The sequence below is a fragment of the Xylaria bambusicola genome (genome assembly GCF_022495145.1).
Source record: "Xylaria bambusicola strain CBS 139988 unplaced genomic scaffold F5B22scaffold_73, whole genome shotgun sequence".
Lineage (NCBI taxonomy): Eukaryota > Fungi > Ascomycota > Sordariomycetes > Xylariales > Xylariaceae > Xylaria > Xylaria bambusicola.
The window spans coordinates 25,117-42,435 of NW_025953626.1; the positions used below are offsets into that span (position 1 = coordinate 25,117).

General features: G+C 49.0%; 6 protein-coding genes across 6 annotated transcripts; 3 read left to right on the forward strand and 3 right to left on the reverse strand.

Annotated features, from left to right (window-relative positions):
- Positions 1 to 151: 151 nt before the first annotated feature.
- Positions 152 to 2,183, forward strand: F5B22DRAFT_627741 (8-amino-7-oxononanoate synthase). Its single transcript, XM_047976342.1, has 4 exons — positions 152 to 1,203; positions 1,267 to 1,342; positions 1,404 to 1,546; positions 1,616 to 2,183. The coding sequence occupies exons 1-4, from the start codon at positions 454 to 456 to the stop codon at positions 2,042 to 2,044; spliced, it is 1,398 nt and encodes a 465-aa protein (XP_047825667.1). The 5' UTR covers positions 152 to 453; the 3' UTR covers positions 2,045 to 2,183.
- A 449-nt stretch (positions 2,184 to 2,632) lies between these two features.
- Positions 2,633 to 5,008, reverse strand: F5B22DRAFT_627745 (uncharacterized protein; the record flags this gene model as incomplete). The annotated part of the gene is made up of 6 exons (XM_047976343.1): positions 4,462 to 5,008; positions 4,369 to 4,400; positions 3,728 to 4,292; positions 3,246 to 3,658; positions 2,973 to 3,172; positions 2,633 to 2,907 (listed from the first exon to the last, which is right to left on the reverse strand). Coding segments are annotated over exons 1-6 (1,403 nt in total), but the record flags the coding sequence as incomplete, so codon positions are not given.
- On the forward strand, positions 5,009 to 10,494 carry F5B22DRAFT_627751 (putative ABC multidrug transporter). The gene is made up of 8 exons (XM_047976344.1): positions 5,009 to 5,610; positions 5,670 to 6,451; positions 6,510 to 8,248; positions 8,354 to 8,664; positions 8,776 to 8,939; positions 8,993 to 9,042; positions 9,130 to 9,526; positions 9,589 to 10,494. Exons 1-8 carry the CDS (start codon positions 5,416 to 5,418, stop codon positions 10,346 to 10,348), a joined length of 4,398 nt encoding a protein of 1,465 aa, XP_047825669.1. The 5' UTR covers positions 5,009 to 5,415; the 3' UTR covers positions 10,349 to 10,494.
- On the reverse strand, positions 10,472 to 12,387 carry F5B22DRAFT_627753 (putative short chain dehydrogenase/ reductase). Its single transcript, XM_047976345.1, has 5 exons — positions 11,671 to 12,387; positions 11,291 to 11,602; positions 11,034 to 11,217; positions 10,921 to 10,964; positions 10,472 to 10,865 (listed from the first exon to the last, which is right to left on the reverse strand). The coding sequence occupies exons 1-5, from the start codon at positions 12,066 to 12,068 to the stop codon at positions 10,742 to 10,744; spliced, it is 1,062 nt and encodes a 353-aa protein (XP_047825670.1). The 5' UTR covers positions 12,069 to 12,387; the 3' UTR covers positions 10,472 to 10,741.
- Positions 12,388 to 12,645: 258 nt separating this feature from the next.
- Positions 12,646 to 15,079, forward strand: F5B22DRAFT_627759 (glutathione synthetase ATP-binding domain-like protein). The gene has a single exon (XM_047976346.1). It carries the CDS (start codon positions 13,351 to 13,353, stop codon positions 15,040 to 15,042), a length of 1,692 nt encoding a protein of 563 aa, XP_047825671.1. The 5' UTR covers positions 12,646 to 13,350; the 3' UTR covers positions 15,043 to 15,079.
- A 168-nt stretch (positions 15,080 to 15,247) lies between these two features.
- On the reverse strand, positions 15,248 to 16,538 carry F5B22DRAFT_627760 (uncharacterized protein). Its single transcript, XM_047976347.1, has one exon. It carries the CDS (start codon positions 16,032 to 16,034, stop codon positions 15,471 to 15,473), a length of 564 nt encoding a protein of 187 aa, XP_047825672.1. The 5' UTR covers positions 16,035 to 16,538; the 3' UTR covers positions 15,248 to 15,470.
- Between the last annotated feature and the right edge of the window lie 781 nt (positions 16,539 to 17,319).

Here is a 17,319-nt window from a genome sequence, read left to right on the forward strand (position 1 = left end):
AAACGAAGCTGACAAGAGCTACCTCGGTAGTCTAGTCAGCCATACAACAGGGGGTCGGATCGAACACCCATGCCGGAATCAGCCACCGCTAAATGGGCTGGTCAGCCATGAGTGGAGCTAGTGACATTTCAGGAGAAACTAGGCATTTCGTGTTCTTCGTCACTAGAACAGGAGGACATAGCCCAATTATGGATGACATACGTGTCTCGAACGCTGGCACCTTTGAGTGAAGGACACCAAGGAATCCAGAAAGACGCGTTTATGTGCTTTACGTACTTTACAACTCTGGGCGAAGTAGTTAAGCTAACGGAACCGCTCTACGAGTGGTCGACACACATAACTATGTAGTGGATTGAGCCCCCCGCAGATGAGCATTGCTGCCCTGAGACTGTCGTACCACCTTTGCCCCAATCTAATAGACGTCGTGCTTTAAAGACGACAGTCCTCCTCAAGATGTATTACCAGTCCATGCTTAAGGAGCACTTCCAGTCGCAAATACTACGCGGCCCCTCCATGAAGGGAGAGCCCGCGTTCTACCGCAGGCTCGAAGAAGCCTTAGACGTCCACCGCCAGAAAGGGGGACTGGCTATTGCCAAGCCGCGCTGGGACGACAGTGTTCTGGATTTAACCACGAGCGACTTCCTCTCCTTAAGCCGTTCGGGCCGCATTCGAGAAGCATTTCTTGAGGAACTCGCGAGGTGTGGTGATTTCCGGCTGAGTGCCTCGGGGTCACGCACACAATACGGCAATTACGACTATCTCCTCGAGGTTGAGCGCGAGATAGCCGAATTTCATAATGCCGAGACGGCCTGGATCTGTCACTCTGGCTTCTTCGCTAATGTCGGCGTCCTAGAGGCCATCCCTTTGCCGGGCGATGCCATTGTATGGGACGAGTTGTCACACGCGAGCACTATCCTCGGGCTCAAGGTGAGCGTGGCTGCCCATAACATCTCTTTCAAACACAATAGCCCCGATTCTTTGAGGGATGTCTTGACGTCTCTGAAGAACTCAGATGCGGCTTTTGTGACGGGAACCAAGTCTATCCTCATATCTGTTGAGTCTGTCTATAGCATGGAAGGCGACATATGTCCACTAAAGGAGTTGGTAGCAATCGCGAAAGAGCTGTTTCCCGCTGGGAATGCCCAGTTTATCGTGGACGAGGCGCATAGCAGTGGTGTGCTGGGCCCAAAAGGTGCCGGTTTAGTGAGTCGTTCGCAACGCCTGAGATAGTGACAGTAGTATTTGAAACTAATTCACTCTGATCAGGTTCAACTTCTTCGACTGGAAAAGGATATTGCCATTCGCATTCACATGTGTAGCAAAGCATTAGGCTCTACTGGAGGTAAAGAACTGTCGATCTTTTGCTGGGCTTCATGGTACGTATAGAGTTTAATGTTTCCCAGGCGTGATACTATGTAACAAGACGGTACGGAGCGCGCTAGTACAATACTCTCGTGCGATGACGTTTAGTGGCGCACCTTCTGTCCCTATGGTCGCTTCGATACGGGCGGGTTACAAGTTATTGATGACTGGTCAGACACAAAAGGTAGGCAAGTCCGCCGAGTTTGAACCCCACGAGGGGCATGTTAATGACAATTATGCTTACTCTTCACAGGAACAGGGCCAGATTCAGCAGATCGTCTCGCATTTCTTCAAATCTCTTTTGGTAGATCCGGCATGGGAAGACGCGATGGACGAAGGGATTCTCTCCGTGCCTCTTGCGGAGGACTGGGATGCCAGGCCTTTCCATTCCCATATCGTACCAGTCAAAGTGCGCACAGGAGACGAACAATCGTTGTTCATGCAGCTTATCATGGCTAATATAAATGCCTACTGTATCTCCTATCCAGTCGTGCCCAAAGGCACGGCTTTGATCAGGCTGGTGTTCCATGCACATAATACGAGAGATGACATCAACCGTCTGATCTCTGTCATTGGGGAATGGGCAATTGAGATGCTCAAGATCAAAAATGGCGAGGCAAAGAATACAATACCCAGTGCCGCACGCCACGTGTTTTCGATGCAAGCAGCAGGATGGAAGTAATTGAGAGGAGCTATTTTGGCATATACTGCCAAACTGCGCATGGAAAGATCTACATCGTATTAAGTCATTGGCGAATCTGTGTAACTCAGAAATCTCTATTTTGTACCTGCAAGTCAATATACATCAGACACGCCACGCATCACGTTTTATATGCATAGAATTGTAGGTCTCGATAGGCACATCAAGCTGCGCTGATGCGAGAAATGTTGGTTGGGCTCTGTTGGAGTACCTGCCTGATAATGCAACCGACGTGTCACGAAGTCCTTCCCATAATCATATGATAGTATAAGTCCTTATAAATATTGATTCGGCATTGTACTACAGTTTCTGCGGCCGGCGTGGAGTACTGAATGAATCATGTCATCATTGGGTTCGCCATGAAAATTGTGTGGATGTTGTGCAGGGGCTTATGTCCAAGATTTCATCCATATCTGGGCTGTAGACGTAGTTTTAAGGAGCGAAAAAAACACACAAAAAGTTACATTGGGTTAGATATGGGATAGACACGCATTTTATATGCGCTGCTCTCTTTGGTAACCTTTACCTACCTAGAGAGTAGGGTAAACTATCGGAGTTTCCGTAGAAGAATTTTAGGAAGGTTTTTTATTATTGAGCTTAGAATTTTGTTCTACCCATGAATATCGAGTGTATTCTAGAGTTTTTCACGTTTCTTCTCTTTTATACATTGGTCTATAGTTGTGGTCGAAATGCATTATATTCTTTAATCTTCCTCCCCATTTTCCTTTTCTGTACGCCTAGTTAGGGGCAGAAAGTAGAACAGCTAACGCAGCGCGAGCGGTTCTGTCGCAATACAGTCCCTCAGCTCCGGCTAACTCGGTTAGAAGGGTCCACAGGCAAGGCATCTACAAGGGTCATCGTTTAGCGAAGGATCAGACAGCCACCGAGTTGCGCATGTATGTATGCTTACCGAATCCGGAGCTGCGTCCAGCTGCTCTGACAGCGTCATCCCCTCCCAGTCATGTGAACGGGGCGCGCCGTCTCGTCTGCCCCAACCATGATCACGTAGCAATCTCTCAATGGCGACGATGAGGTTGGCCGACTCGTTGCGAAATTGGCTAGGCTCTATTACTCTACCTTGAGCCTCTATTTCCGCCACGTAAGTGCGATCTGTAAATCATCGTTAGCAGATATCCTGTCAAGTTCGTGGGCCCGAGGGAATATTGCGACGCGTGAGACTCACTAGCAGCTTCCGAAATTCCTTCTCGAAGTCCCCGGGACTCCCACCGCTGCCATTGGACACTGTTGTCCTGAAGTTTCATCAGCATTGGTTTGAGCCGACGGCTACGGCTGGCGCTCTGTGCCATAGCTGGTAAGCTCTCCTTCTCGAAGGCAGCGGTGTAGTATGCTGCAGCCATCTCGTCGAAGTGGCTGAACCCAAGCGACTGCACTAGGTCAATTATGGCTACGAAACGTCGCGTCATGTCAGCTACGGAGGCACCATGTGACGAATAGCCGACGATGCTAGAAGACGCGCCGAAAGGCGGCACACTAGAAGGCGATTGGGTGCTCAGCCTTGTATGTGCGTGACTGCTGCTGGTGCTACTGCTTTCAGTGCTGTTATGGCAGTGAAATGGCTGTTGTTGGTGCAACTCACTGACAAATAGGACTAACTTAGCTCCATATGTCATATTGGTATAGGGGAGAGTGGGAAAAGAAACATACTGCGATAGAGAGAAACCGGTCCGGTCAAGCGGCGGCTGAGAAGCCTCCTGGTGCATTGAAATTTCGCCTCCAGGCATATTTTTGGTCCTGTGGTGTTGATTTGACCGCAGCGAACTTGATGTCTCCCTTAGTACCTGCGTTCGCATCTTTTCTATGTGTCCAGGACAAGGGCCTGTTGTCTCATTGCAGGTGCAGTTGTTGGCAGGAGAGTCAGTCTCAAAGTGAGATAGATGACCCTCCCCACTTAGTGTTGGCATAGGCATTCCTATCATCGAGTCAACGGGGGACCAAGCAGGCAGTTGCTGCAGAACTAGGTCCTCTGCCATGAGAGGAATCATTGCTCCCGAAGACGGTTCAGCCGATTCAATAGATGGGGCACAGAAGGGGACTGTGTTATCCGCAACGTTCAAAACTCTAGGCTCTTGGAAGTTGCCGCCGTGGCTCGTTGTGAGTGGAGGGTTTCCTTCCTCGAAACTCACAGTCGGCTCGTCCTCCTGGTAGGGCTGATGCGCAATGGGCTCGACAATACAGGTCTCCCTATTAGCCGCGTTCTGTATTCGCATACCTATTATCCAGACTCTGAGTGTAAGCTAAGACCACTGTGAGTCCACATGGGCTTGAGCCTAGGTCCGGGCACCTACGGCGGTTGCGCTGAGAAATTCTATTCTGCAGTCTAGGAAATTTCCCGTTAACTAGGCCTGCCCGAGCCGAGGCGCTAGAGTGCTTCACCATACCTTCTTCTCTCTACAGCTCGTGGGCTAGTGGACCGATTGTACTTTCTGGGGGCTTTAGGCTGCGTTTGCTCTGCGAGGTCATGCTCCATGAAGGATGGGGCTCGGCATACTGGTGTGAGTATTTCTCGGCGATGGCGGCTACTTGTGTCGTAGCTCTAAATAACTAATATAAGGAACACACGACACGGTAGTTTCGACCTCTCACTTAAGCATTAACTAAGCTTGCTTCCTCCCCGTACCCGCGCCGTGCGCCTGCAGTTGAGCTAGTGACATGCCATAAGACAAAGTTCATGCCACCGTCCTTGCATGCAGCCAACATACGGCGTTTGAAGAAGATCACAGAAAATTGTCTTCTGAAAGCCAGTGGGCATTAAAAGGTATATGTGCTCTCCGGGGCTCGTCTGGCGTTGCTGATTGGGGCAATGTAGGTTTGGGGTATTTAGGGTGCTTGTGTATGTGTATAGATATGTAGGCTCCTATTACGCCTTTCATACTCTCAGAATGCACTACCTGGATTCTACAACTGTGTACAGAAATAACTCCAGCATAACACTAATCGTAGAAGAAGTATATGTAATGTCTATTGCCCCCTTTTCCGTGTTCATTATTTGAGTATTCAACACACGCATGAGTTCTGCTTACCAACAACGAACGACCCTTCACACCGCCATACCGAATGCCTGTCATGGATCGCTTAACTCTTTTAACTCCGCCCATGCTCCGACTAAGTACCCTTATCTGTGGATCCTGTAGATACTCTTCCCCCTGTCCCAACAATCAGCTAACCTCGTTTGCATGTTGTTTCTTCTGTCGTCCTTGCCCTCGCCCTCGCCATATTGATCACAAAGGCTGTTCCTGGTACCGTGCTTTCATCGCACGCCTTTTGGCTGCTACTACTAGATCTACCTTGTGGTTCATGACGCCTTCAATTATCTAGCGACGAATCGAGCTACCATGGACTTTTCTCAAGGGTTGGGCAGCCTCTTCGAGCAGGACAAGGCCGCGTTTGATTTCAACCTTGAATTCGAGCAACTGTTTTTCTCCATTCTTCCCTCTGCCATTTTCATCTTCTCATCGCTATGGCGCGTGCTCCATCAGACACGAAAACCAGTCATTGTGCATGCCCCAACAGTTCAATGGATCAAGTTGGTACGTTGCCTGTACCCATCGCTCGCTAAGTTATCTTTGGTCTCTAATTCCTATTCCAGGGTGCCATTGCGACATATGTTGTGCTAGAGCTTTTGCTCCTTGTCTTGTCTACTGTCGGCACCTTACACGTCACTCGTTTGTTTGTAGCTGCCTCGGCACTGAAGCTTGTGTCAGCATTGTTCATGATGGCACTTAGTGTCATTGATCATAGCAGAAGCCCGCGGCCATCTGTCTTGCTGAGCAGCTACTTATTTTTGACCCTCATCTTAGATGGCGCACAGGCTAGGACATTGTTCTTGTCCTCAGGCGATAGACCTGAGATTACATACAGCAGCATCTTCATTGCCACCATAGCCCTGAAACTAAGCATCTTCCTGTTGGAATCCCAGCAAAAGTCCAAATGGATCAGCTGGGACATGAGAGAGCATAGCCCAGAGGAGACGAGCGGTATATTCTCTCTCGGTGTTTACTTTTGGCTCAACAGGCTTTTCCTATCTGGCTATAGCAAAGTTTTGAAGGTGAAGGATCTCTATCCACTGGACAGCACGCTTGATGCCAAGCTGCTGCATGAAAGATTTTCTGCGAACATGGACTATGGTAAACTCAAGGGCGACAACTTTGGCCTGGTGAAAGTACTAATACGAACGCTGAATATCAACCTACTACTCCCAATCCCACCCCGTTTAGCAATGCTCGGCTTTACTATTGCTCAGCCTTTCTTCACTGAAGGCTTGCTGAAATACCTGTCTAAACCTGAAAGAGACCCCAATGTTGGGTACGGTTTCATCGGCGCTAGCATATTGATTTACGCCGGAATAGCAGTATCCGCGGCTCTGTGCTGGTGCGATATCAATGTTCATCCTCGAGCGGAATAAAGCACTGCTAACGTAGTGTCTCAGGTATTTTCATCGTCGGGCCCTTGCCATGACAAGATCCATGCTTATTACCGAGACCTACATCAAAGCTACCCAAGCTCGCCTTGACACGGGCGATGATAATACTGCGGTGACTTTAATGAGCACGGACATAGAGCGGATCAACATGGGATTCTTATCTCTGCATGAGACCTGGGCCAGCCTGATTCAGGCTGCGTTGGCTAGTTGGCTGCTGTACAATCAGCTCGGTGCTGCATTCGCTGCACCTATTGCAACTGTGACAATCTGTTTCTTCGGTCTCGCCATTCTTGTGAAGTTCACAGGGGATTCCCAGAGGTCCTGGATGGCAGGTAACCAGAAGCGCGTCGGCCTAACAACAACAGTTATTTCTAGCATGAAGAACCTCAAGATATCCGGTCTTTCCACCATCGTCGGCGATCATGTGCAGACACTTCGCGTATTGGAGCTGGCGGCAGGGGCTAGATACCGCAAGATTACCGTTATTGCGGCTGTGTTCGGCTATGTACCACTTTTGATCAGCCCACCACTCACATTCGCCTTTGCTCAGCGCACCCTGGATGTTCCAAGGATCTTCACAAGTCTCTCGTACCTTTTGCTTCTGACTAACCCCCTCTCCATGCTATTCCAGAATATCCCGCAGCTCGTGTCCGGATTGGCTTGTTTAGGCAGAATCCAAGCCTTCCTAGAGTGTGAAACTCGCCACGACTTTCGCAGTGTGGAAGCTGACCTGAAGCATCACTCAGAAAGGGCGCCAGCACAGCTTGAGCAGTCATCCAAAATGACAGAAAAAAGCTCACCTCTTGTGGTGATCAAAGACGGCGAGTTCGGCTGGAAGGCCAACAAGTTCGTCTTGCGCGGTGTAAATGCACAGATATCACAGTCATCGCTTACTGTAATTGTCGGACCCGTCGGGTCAGGAAAGTCTACTATGTGCAAGGCGTTACTGGGAGAGATTCCCTTCAGTAATGGCAGCGTAACCATGCGTACTAGATTTCCGCATGTGGGGTTCTGTGATCAAACCGCATTTCTCTCGAACGGGACTATCAGAGACAACATCGTAGGACACTCCCCCTTTAATGAACAACGATACGCAGAAGTAATCAAGGCGACGGCTCTCAGTTTTGACCTGGCGATGCTCCCTCAAAACGACATGACTAACGTCGGTTCCGACGGAATTACATTATCGGGGGGACAAAAGCAACGAGTCTCGCTTGCTCGGGCTCTCTATCTTCAATCGGACCTCCTGATCCTAGATGATATCTTTAGTGGCTTGGATGCGGATACAGAGGAGCAAGTTTTTCGTCAGGTTTTCGGTCCTGAGGGAATTCTCAGGCGACGAGGCACCACAGTTGCGTTGTGCACACATAGTATTAGGCATCTACCGGTGGCAGATCACATCATCGCAATTGGGGACGGAACAATCATTGAGCAAGGTACATTCAATGAATTGATGGCTCTTGACGGGTATATCCGCCGCTTGGGGCTTAGAGCTAGTTCCGAAAGCGATACTTCCTCGAAAGCAACCCCGTCAAAACAGCATGGCATGAAAGATACAGCAGTAGATAAGCCACGCTACGCGCCAGTGAACGTAGCATTGACGGAAGAGGACGAAGGAAACTCGCGCCAAACTGGTGATACAGCAGTATACAAACACTACTTCAAGAGCATGGGTGTTTTCCTTGCATTTTGCAGCTTCTTCTTTGCCACTCTTTGGGGTTTCTTTAGGAACTTTCCCACAGTCTGTGAGTCAAGCTTTTCTTTAGCTTCGGACAGGGGGATCAGGAGGGGCAGCTTTGAGATCTGGTTAGTCTTAGATTGGGGCTGTTAACTAACATATCTCCTTTTAGGGCTCACATACTGGACCAATGATGTATACTCAGAGCATCCAAATCATACCTATGCCTATTATGCTGGGATCTATGCTGTTCTTCAAGTCTCTGCGACGATTTCACTTCTATTACTCGGCATTTCTATTTTCATCATATCTGTGAGACGGGCAGGCGCAAATGTCCACCAAGACGCCTTGCGAACATTGATCCGAGCGCCTCTATCATTCTTTACAGTAACGGACACCGGTGTTGTTACGAATCTATTCTCACAAGATCTGAATCTCATTGACACTGAACTTCCAAATGCGCTCCTCAATACTCTGTTTTGTGTAAGCATATTCTCATCAACACATCCCTGTCATTACTACTCAACCTTCGCGGCTCGCGTGTGAGGCAATCCAAACATTGGATTGAAAATCGAACTAACTGGAACTTATTAGATCTTCCAAGCCATCGGCCAAGCTGCTGTTATGCTCACTTCATCCCCTTATCTAGCAATCAGTTATCCATTTATTGGCATACTGCTCTATGTCGTGCAGAAATTCTATTTGCGTACATCAAGACAGCTACGGTTACTAGATCTCGAATCAAAGAGTCCTCTCTAGTGGGTTCGGCCTTCTGTTGTCCCGGTAATGGATATACTAATCCACTTACTAGCACGCATTTCATCGACACTGTTAAGGGTATGGTAACTCTAAGAGCCTATGGTAAGTGAAGTGGTCAACTTGTGGCGATTCACCGCATTGGTTTGCGTTATATGATGTCCGCATAGTGCTAACATCCTTGGGTGAAAGGATTTGTTCCCGATGACGTACAGAAAAATGTGCGCTTGATAAACACTAGCCAACGGCCAGCATATCTCCTAGTTATGATTCAACAATGGCTCAACCTTGTTCTTGATCTCGTCGTGGCTGTTATTGCTGCTGTTCTGACTGCGCTTGCTGTCAGGCTTCCCTCTAACTCTGGTTTGACTGGCGCCTCTCTCGTCACCCTTATGAGTTTTGGAGATAGTCTTTCGGGCATTGTGATATACTTCACTAGGCTTGAGACATCAATCGGGGCAATCTTAAGACTGCAGAAGTTCAACGAAGCAGTAAAGCCCGAAGAGAAAAGTGATGAGGATCTTGAACCCCCTGAAGACTGGCCTCAAAAGGGGGTCATAGAAATGAAGCGTGTATCTGCATCTTATCAGTAAGAAACGCGCACATACACTAGTCTCATACAAGGCTGATTAATGCTAATGCCACTGATAGAACAGATAGGAAAGACAATGACAATGTTGATCTTGCCCTTCGCAATATAAATTTCACCGCCAACTCCGGCGAAAGGATTGCCATATGTGGCCGGACCGGAAGCGGGAAATCAAGCCTAATCGCACTGCTATTAAAGCTCCTCGACCCAATCCCGGAGGCAGAGAGCAGCGTGCTAATCGATGGCGCACCATTGAATCGAATCAGCAGACCGGTGCTCCGTCAGCGTATAATCGCTGTGCCCCAGGAGGCGGTCTTTTTACCCGATGGTTCCACATTCAAAGATAATCTCGATCCCACCGGCGTTGCCACACCAGCAGAGTGCGAGGCTGTGTTGGCGAAGGTAGACCTCCTGCAATTCGTGCAGGACAGGGGCGGTACAGATGCGCCTATGAGCGTCGCGACTTTCAGCGCTGGACAAAAACAACTTATGTCTCTCGGACGCGCACTCCTAAGGCGCCGTGGCCGGGCGAGGAATCTTCTCGGGCTCACAGGCAGTGGAGTGGAAGGAGGAATACTGCTACTAGATGAGGTGAGCTCGAATGTAGATCATGAGACCGAGCGAATCATGCAGGAGACGATAAGGACAGAGTTTAAGGGCTACACAGTGGTCGCGGTCAGCCATAGGCTAGATACGATCATGGACTTCGATAGAGTAGTTGTCATGGATAAGGGAGAGATTTTGGAGGTTGGCAACCCGGTGGCTCTGGCATCGCAGGCGGGTACAAGGTTCCATGAACTGATCCAAGCTTCTACGAAGTAGTGATAATGGTGTACCGGTGACGCTCTATATACGACAACGAACGCCATAATGGTGTCAGCCAGGAATTAACTTGTACTATAATAATAATAATATAATCGCGAGAGTCTTCCATGTTCATACTCCTTGGCCTCGACTTCTCATGTACCATTAATAGAGGCACACCATTCCTCTTAGTTTGTTGATTCTGGTGTTGAATATGACTAATGAACAGGAGCTTTCAACAGAAGCTAACAAACTCAGCACAGAGACTTAGCTATGTCGCAACTTTGATAGACTGATTGATATTGAGCAAACCTTCATTAACCATCATAGGATTCTATTAATACCCCTCTGAGGATGCGGAAGACCGAAGGGATTGATGACGTCTAACGTTGTGCTATGTCTATTATCTCCTCATGGATTTCTGACCCAACCCATTAATGTTGGAAGTTGTGTCTTCAGTTCAGTTATTATTTCCCACCACACCATCTCATTCACTCTTCTCCCCTCAGTACTCGTCAAATTAGGGGCTGCCAACCTTTATAAAGGTCAACGTTTAGGACCGTAGTACGTGGTGGAACCTTCATACATACCTACGATATTCCTCGTCCGTGAATAATGACTGTATATATTTACCCTATACATTTGAAATGTGAATCAGTACTCATGTGTGCCTAAATGGAGCAAATAGCAAGACGATTCTTACGTGCTCTTCTTGTGATGTGTTTGCGGCCGTGACGTAGAATCTTGCGCCGTAATCTGTCGACTTCGCCATGAGCCCCAGATACAAACAAGACAAGACCTGCATCAAGCGAGACGTTCCTGTGATCGAACGCCCCAAGTTGGTGCTCACTAGTCCAGGACAGACACTGTTCACAATGACATCTCCTCTAGCGGCGTGGGACCCAGGGTATGTTAGCTCATTTTTTCATTATGCCCGCGAAGGAGAGAGAAACAGCTCACTCTTGATCCTCTAGGTGTGCCGCTAATCTGCATATATTCTCCACAGCATAAGTCAGCATCAGCTTGCTGACAGCGTAGTTTGGCTCTAGCATGTGAGATGGCCATGCCCCTTTGTCACTGAAGTGCTCCAGTATACCTCCTTGTTCATGCCACCTCGGCCATTCAGTTATGTCAGGATCCAAGTGATCACGAGATGTGACGAAGACCAGATGTGGCGGGCATTTGGCGCCTTTCGCAGTATGCTTCATCCACCGCAGTAAGAGTAGTCCTAAGAGAGTGGTGCTGAGAGTGTTTACTTGGATCGTCTGCTCCCTGAGAAGGGGAGTTAGGAAGCCATGACACGCGATCAAAAAGAGAATGACACATCAAATGAGACATACCAGCCAGCCGAGCTCTTCGTGAATTCGACGTTGATAATGCCGGCGTTCAACACAGCTACGTCGAGACCTGTACGGCATATCTCACTGTGTTCTAAGCGCCGTATGAATGATACACACGAAGAGTACTGATCCATGTCAAGCTCCATAACATGTACTTTCCCCTCCCCGACGGCGTTGGCATGATGCTCCACATGGTTTATTACTGACTGGCTACGAGACAGGTCGCGCGAGGTCAAGATGACTCTTGCGCCGAGAGATGCGAAGTGAACTCCTGCCGCGAGACCTAGGCCAGATGTCGCTCCAGTCACTAGGACTGTTTTGCTCTTGAAGGTGGCAGAAGGAGGTAGAGGTTCCGGCCAGATCTTGTCGCGTAAACGGCGGTGAAAAGGGGCTGACATATTAGCTTGTTTCAATGAAACAGGTTAAATTGTAAGAATCAAAGTTGGACAAGACGGTACCTGACACCTTCGGGGAAAGCGGCGCAAGAGGAAAAGACCAGTACGTGAATACGATGTTTTTGCTACGGAGGATAGCTCTAAAAGGGTCTGGCCCTTTCTCACCCCTTCGCTTCAGGTGAAGATGTAGGTCCAAATGGGCTCGTGGATGGGTTCCGCTAAAATAGGAGTCCCACATCCTTCAGCCTCCAACTTATATTAAGAAACTCTCATTTATCAATCACTGCAGAGTGACATCAAAGAACACCACAAGCAAGAAGCCGGAACGCTGCTTCATGTTTCCGATGCAGTCAGCCAACGCGAAAAGGACCCATCCAGTCAATGCGCTGTCAGCCACGCCCAGCCCCCTACCCGTCAGCCAAACGTGCATTAGTCAAGGCAAAGTTCTTTAAGCGATCTCGGTTAGCCTTGAGCTCTTATCGCAACGCAGAGAATAGAACGAATGGCCATGGATGAACAGCTGTTGCTACTGAGCATGACTTATGGAACTTGAACACGGACGATTAGAAGTGTGGCATGGTCAAGTAGTGAAGGGAGTTATTCATTGAAATGGTCTATAGTCTTTCTAGGGAGTAAAATAAATCTGAAGCCATAAATTGTGAACTGGGAGATTAAACAATCTTGTTACGCCAAGTGTGTTCTGCACAGAACAAAAGAGTGTCGCTAACAGCGAAACAATTTGAATCGGCAATTTTGATTAGAAAACGTCATATCAAGTGAACCAAAACCGCCAACACCCTTCGTACTATTTACCATAACCATTATATTAGGCATTTCTGCAGGCACTGAGAATTAGCCGGAATGCTTGAGGATGGGGATACTTATGCCTCTGAGTTGTTCACTGTAACGCTCGCTGATGGCGCGGGTGAGTCTGTTCCTTACGTTAAATTCACAACGTATTGTAATATACTAAAGCCCACCATAACAAGATCCTACGAATGTGCTTTGTCGCTGGCATCTCTCGGCACCACCAACAAAGGGAGATGGGGGCTACTTCTTCCAAACCATCGATCTTTTGCTTAGTTTAGACGCTAGGTGCAATGGTGATAGCGGCGCGAAACAAAAACCTTCTCAGATTCACGATGCGACCGGCACCAAGCTTGAAGCTCTTGTTCGCCAGACACAAAGTTGCTTGGCGCATGAAAACAGATCGGAGACGGCTATAAAGATATTACTGGCTCCACGGGAAGGGTATTTGTGTCGAAGCGATGTCCTCAGCTTGAGAATGAGATACTCCGAATTCGTCGAAACAGTCGTGGGATTCTCCGCTTGGGACGAACACCTCCTCCCGTCCCCAACTCATATCCTTAGTGAGTTGCTGCTCCTCCCGCTACTCCTCTCCTCTCCTGGAGCGGTGATCGGGAAACGGTCGGGTATGTCTGCCTATGAAACTCTGGAGCAGCTACAGAAAGAGATAGAAATGCGCCTATCCTTCGATTGGGTTCTTCCCACGAAGCCGATAGCTCGAAAGGTAGCGATTGTAGGCGGCCGTGCTCTGGGTGACGAGGAATCGGGTCTATACAGCTCCCAGTCTTTCTTTGAAGCTGCACAAGCCCTTGGAATGTCCATAATAGTCTTCGAGAACGAGGGCCACTGGTTACAAAGTGACAAATACGGTTATCTCCGTGAGGAGTTCGTCCCTCTTGACATGTACAACTTGGCAGAACTTCCACGGCTCATGGCAGATGTCATTGAAAACAGAGGAGATATTGATGGCATCGCTACCTTCACTGACCAGTACGTTGAGGCAACGGCCCAAGCGGCTGAGATCATGAACCTTCCGACTGATCCATCGTGGGCAATGATTCAAGCCCACCGTAAGCATGAAATGCGCATGTTAGTCCATAACAATAATATCCAGGCGATACATATAGACAACACAGAACAGTTAGAGCACCCTGACCGAGCGCAAGAGCTCGAGGCTCTGCGTTTTCCCCTGGTCGTCAAACCTGGCCGGAGTTTAGGGTCCCGGGGAGTACAGAAAGTCACCAACAAAGCCGATCTCCATCACGCTGTGCGCGTGGTTCAAGATAGCGGGCTCGCTGCGCAGGGGATACTGATTGAGACATACGTCGATGGACCTGAGCTAGACGCAAACTTCGCACTTTGGGAAGGGGAAGTGGCCTTCGTCGAGGTGACGGACAATTTCCCGTGTCGAGGTGATGGTGTCGCTGGCGGATCAAACGAGTTCGGACCCGCGACTAACTTCGCCGAGACAGTTCTAGTGTCAAATACTGGCCTTCCTGCAGCCGAAGTCGATGTCATCCGCAAGTCTCTCCACGAGAGCCTGCTTAAGCTAGGATTCCGCTCTGGCGTGTTCCATGTGGAGGCGCGCATGCAGAATTCATCTGTACGTTATCGTGACGCCAGGGGCGATGGCATTCTCGACCTCGTCGCGTGTGATGACGGAGGTGTCGCTACGGGACAGCAGCCAGACGTGTTCCTCATCGAAGTAAATGCACGTACACCGGGGACAGGCGGCACGTGGTCGACCATTTTTACGTATGGTGTGGATCTGGGCGCGCTGTTGCTTCTGCGGGCGGTCAACGATGCCGAGCGCTTCGCAGCGCTATCGCAGCCTTTCGCATACCCACGATCCCACGGTGGCAGCGGTGGCGGCGCGCAATTCTGGAGCGCGCACTGCATGATCCCTATTCACCGCGACAACATTCGTGTGCCACACAGATTTTTCGACAAAGTGTACCGTGCAGCGCCTGAGATTATGTCCAGCGTAATGCGCGCCGAGATGTACGCAGAGCCGGGCACTGTAGTCTCACCGACGGGCGGCATTGGCTGGATCGGCTACGTGCTGGTTTACTCGCGAGCTAGTAGGAGGCATGTTTTAGAGATGTATAAACGCATTACAGAGGTTTCTATTCGGGTATTGGAGGACGTAACAGAGTTTTCCAGTGATTAAGGCATTGAGTTTGTTAATACTATTTCCATAGATAACGTTTACTATTTCCTAGCTATAATAACCTACCTAGGTACTTGACTAGTTAAATACACGTAGTAAAACATTCCCGTCGCAGGGTAGTGGAGACGGAGCGGCAGAACCTTATTACGGTGATCGTCTAATAAGACAATCTTCATAAGTACACATACCTAGCTAGGCTTAGGGGTTACAACTTAGACTCCTAGACCATTTGAATAGACCTCAACTAATCATCACTGAAGATAAAACTATCCCACTTCTATTACTGCATAAGACTATGGACTGCTAAGGCAATCCTCTCGCCCTCGGGCGTTAGGTTTATCTGAAGTGACACGGAAGACCTCCTTATCTTGTGACTATATTCCTGTGGCTAACAACATCTTGGCAAAATCATGTGTTTTTATGCTATTTTACATGACCGGCACCAGCACATCGTCAGTCTCCATCATTCCCGTCAACACCTGATTACCATTCTCCATCGTGTTGGGTGAGCGGGAGGCGTCAAATTTCGCGTCGTGCCACCCCTTGGCCGACCAAAGCTTCCCGTTGGTATCTCTCAGTCTCACGCTGTCGTTCACCCGGAGAAAGTAAGCAATGCTGTACCGGTCCTCCTGTTGTTTTCCCCCCACTGGTATTACCCTGTGCACCACCGACGCGAGTTTTCCTTCGGACAGGAACCGGAGGCTGTCTCCAACGTTGATCACGGCGTGGCCGACGCGCGGCTCCACGAACGCCCATTTCTCTGTCCCCGGAGAGAGGATCTGTAGGCCCCACTGCTGGCATAGCAGAAAGGTCAGCGTCCCGATGTCCGTGTGCTTGTTGTGTCCTACGCTTTCTATCGGCGTGTCTTCGTGCTTCGGGTACCTCAAGAGCGCTAAGTTGCTGTGTGTTGGACTCGTGTCCGCTTGGTACGTGCCAAAGCGCTCGTGTCCTTCAAGCCCCATTACGTCGGACAACCTCTCGAGCAGTAGCATAAGCGTATCATGGGCTGTGGATATATATCGGAAGAAGAACTCCGACTTGGTCTTGATCGAAGTGGTGAGCTCAGCGTCCCCATTGAGGTACTCCCGCCTTGAGATCTAGATGAAGTTACATCAGCTACTGTCAATCCCTCTTGCGTGGGTGGCCAGATTGATTCGCCTACTTTGAGGAATTCGTATCCATCCACTGTGCCTGGTTGGGGTCCGACCTCGTGTCCTTTGGCTCCGTACCTGATCAAGTAAGTAAGTGATCTTCTCACAGGCTGCCTTTTCCCCTTTTATTTCTTCCCGCCTATCTGGTCAGCTTACCCTGTATTATCACTTCCACGAGCGTCTTCCATCTTAATTTCTATTGGTTGTTCAAAATATTCTTTTGCCACTGCTAGCATCTCTTCCCAGAGGCAGCAGATAGCTGGATTACTTGTCAAATCTAAGTAGAAGAATCCGTAAGTGCGACAAGCCTCAAACAACTTTTTGCTCTCTTCGCTGTCTCCTCCCCGCAGGAGATCAAGATGAAGCGTAGGCAAGGTGGTTGACAAGACAGGCTCCCCATTAGCGGACATTTTGACATGAAAAGACTCGGGTGGTACTTCAAGAAATGGATATCTTTCGATGTTTCGCACAGTTGATCTCATAGTTTTGATATCAAACTTTTCTACCCTATATAGCCCAGTGTTTACATGTTTCATCATTGATTTATATCATGAGACTTGATGCTGAGCTCACTAACACGTCTTAATGAAGATTCTTGAACGCCTGAGTGTATTAACGGCTCCGTCGAAGAACGGTGTCATGACTCTCCCCGGCTAGATAGCCGCAGTCGGATCCTCTCCTAATCCGTTTCGTATCGCGTGCCCCGCCGCGCCCATGTGCAAGTGCCTATTTGCTTTTGCCTACTGGAAATTGTGAGATAACCTACTTATGATCACAGCACCCTTGTGGTATCGGGCAAAGTTTTGTTCCGACGAAGGATATAAGCTGTTTCGGAGATGGCGATTAGATTCCACATGCTGTACTAAAATAAAACCATGTTAAATGCGTGCAGTATCAGCCATTCTTCATCCTTTTCAAGCCATGCACTGTCAGCCAATATTAGTGGCATGTTGCGCAGCAGGGATGTAATGTAAGCAATGGCCAAAAAGCCGGGGAAGACAAGTCAATCTGACAGCTCCATCGGCAGCCCTCACGGTTTTCTCGTCAGCCAATGTATGGCTATTCAAGGTAACCTTCGACAATGTATGCTGACTTTCACAAGGGTCATGTTGCTGTGCCCTATCCA

Bases quoted from the DNA above. Each gene is read 5' to 3' on its own strand.
- F5B22DRAFT_627753 (XM_047976345.1), bottom strand. From the start codon at position 12,068: ATGTCAGCCCCTTTTCACCGCCGTTTACGCGACAAGATCTGGCCGGAA. The intron at 11,603-11,670 runs GTATGTCTCATT...TCCCCTTCTCAG, and splicing joins ACGAAGAGCTCGGCTGGCTG to GGAGCAGACGATCCAAGTAA. The intron at 11,218-11,290 runs GTGAGCTGTTTC...CCACGCCGCTAG, and splicing joins GCACACCTAGAGGATCAAGA to AGGAGATGTCATTGTGAACA.
- F5B22DRAFT_627759 (XM_047976346.1), top strand. From the start codon at position 13,351: ATGAGATACTCCGAATTCGTCGAAACAGTCGTGGGATTCTCCGCTTGG.
- F5B22DRAFT_627751 (XM_047976344.1), top strand. From the start codon at position 5,416: ATGGACTTTTCTCAAGGGTTGGGCAGCCTCTTCGAGCAGGACAAGGCC. The intron at 8,940-8,992 runs GTGGGTTCGGCC...TCCACTTACTAG, and splicing joins GAATCAAAGAGTCCTCTCTA to CACGCATTTCATCGACACTG. The intron at 9,043-9,129 runs GTAAGTGAAGTG...CTTGGGTGAAAG, and splicing joins GGTAACTCTAAGAGCCTATG to GATTTGTTCCCGATGACGTA.
- F5B22DRAFT_627760 (XM_047976347.1), bottom strand. From the start codon at position 16,034: ATGCTACTGCTCGAGAGGTTGTCCGACGTAATGGGGCTTGAAGGACAC.
- F5B22DRAFT_627741 (XM_047976342.1), top strand. From the start codon at position 454: ATGTATTACCAGTCCATGCTTAAGGAGCACTTCCAGTCGCAAATACTA. The intron at 1,204-1,266 runs GTGAGTCGTTCG...CACTCTGATCAG, and splicing joins GCCCAAAAGGTGCCGGTTTA to GTTCAACTTCTTCGACTGGA. The intron at 1,343-1,403 runs GTAAAGAACTGT...AATGTTTCCCAG, and splicing joins AGCATTAGGCTCTACTGGAG to GCGTGATACTATGTAACAAG.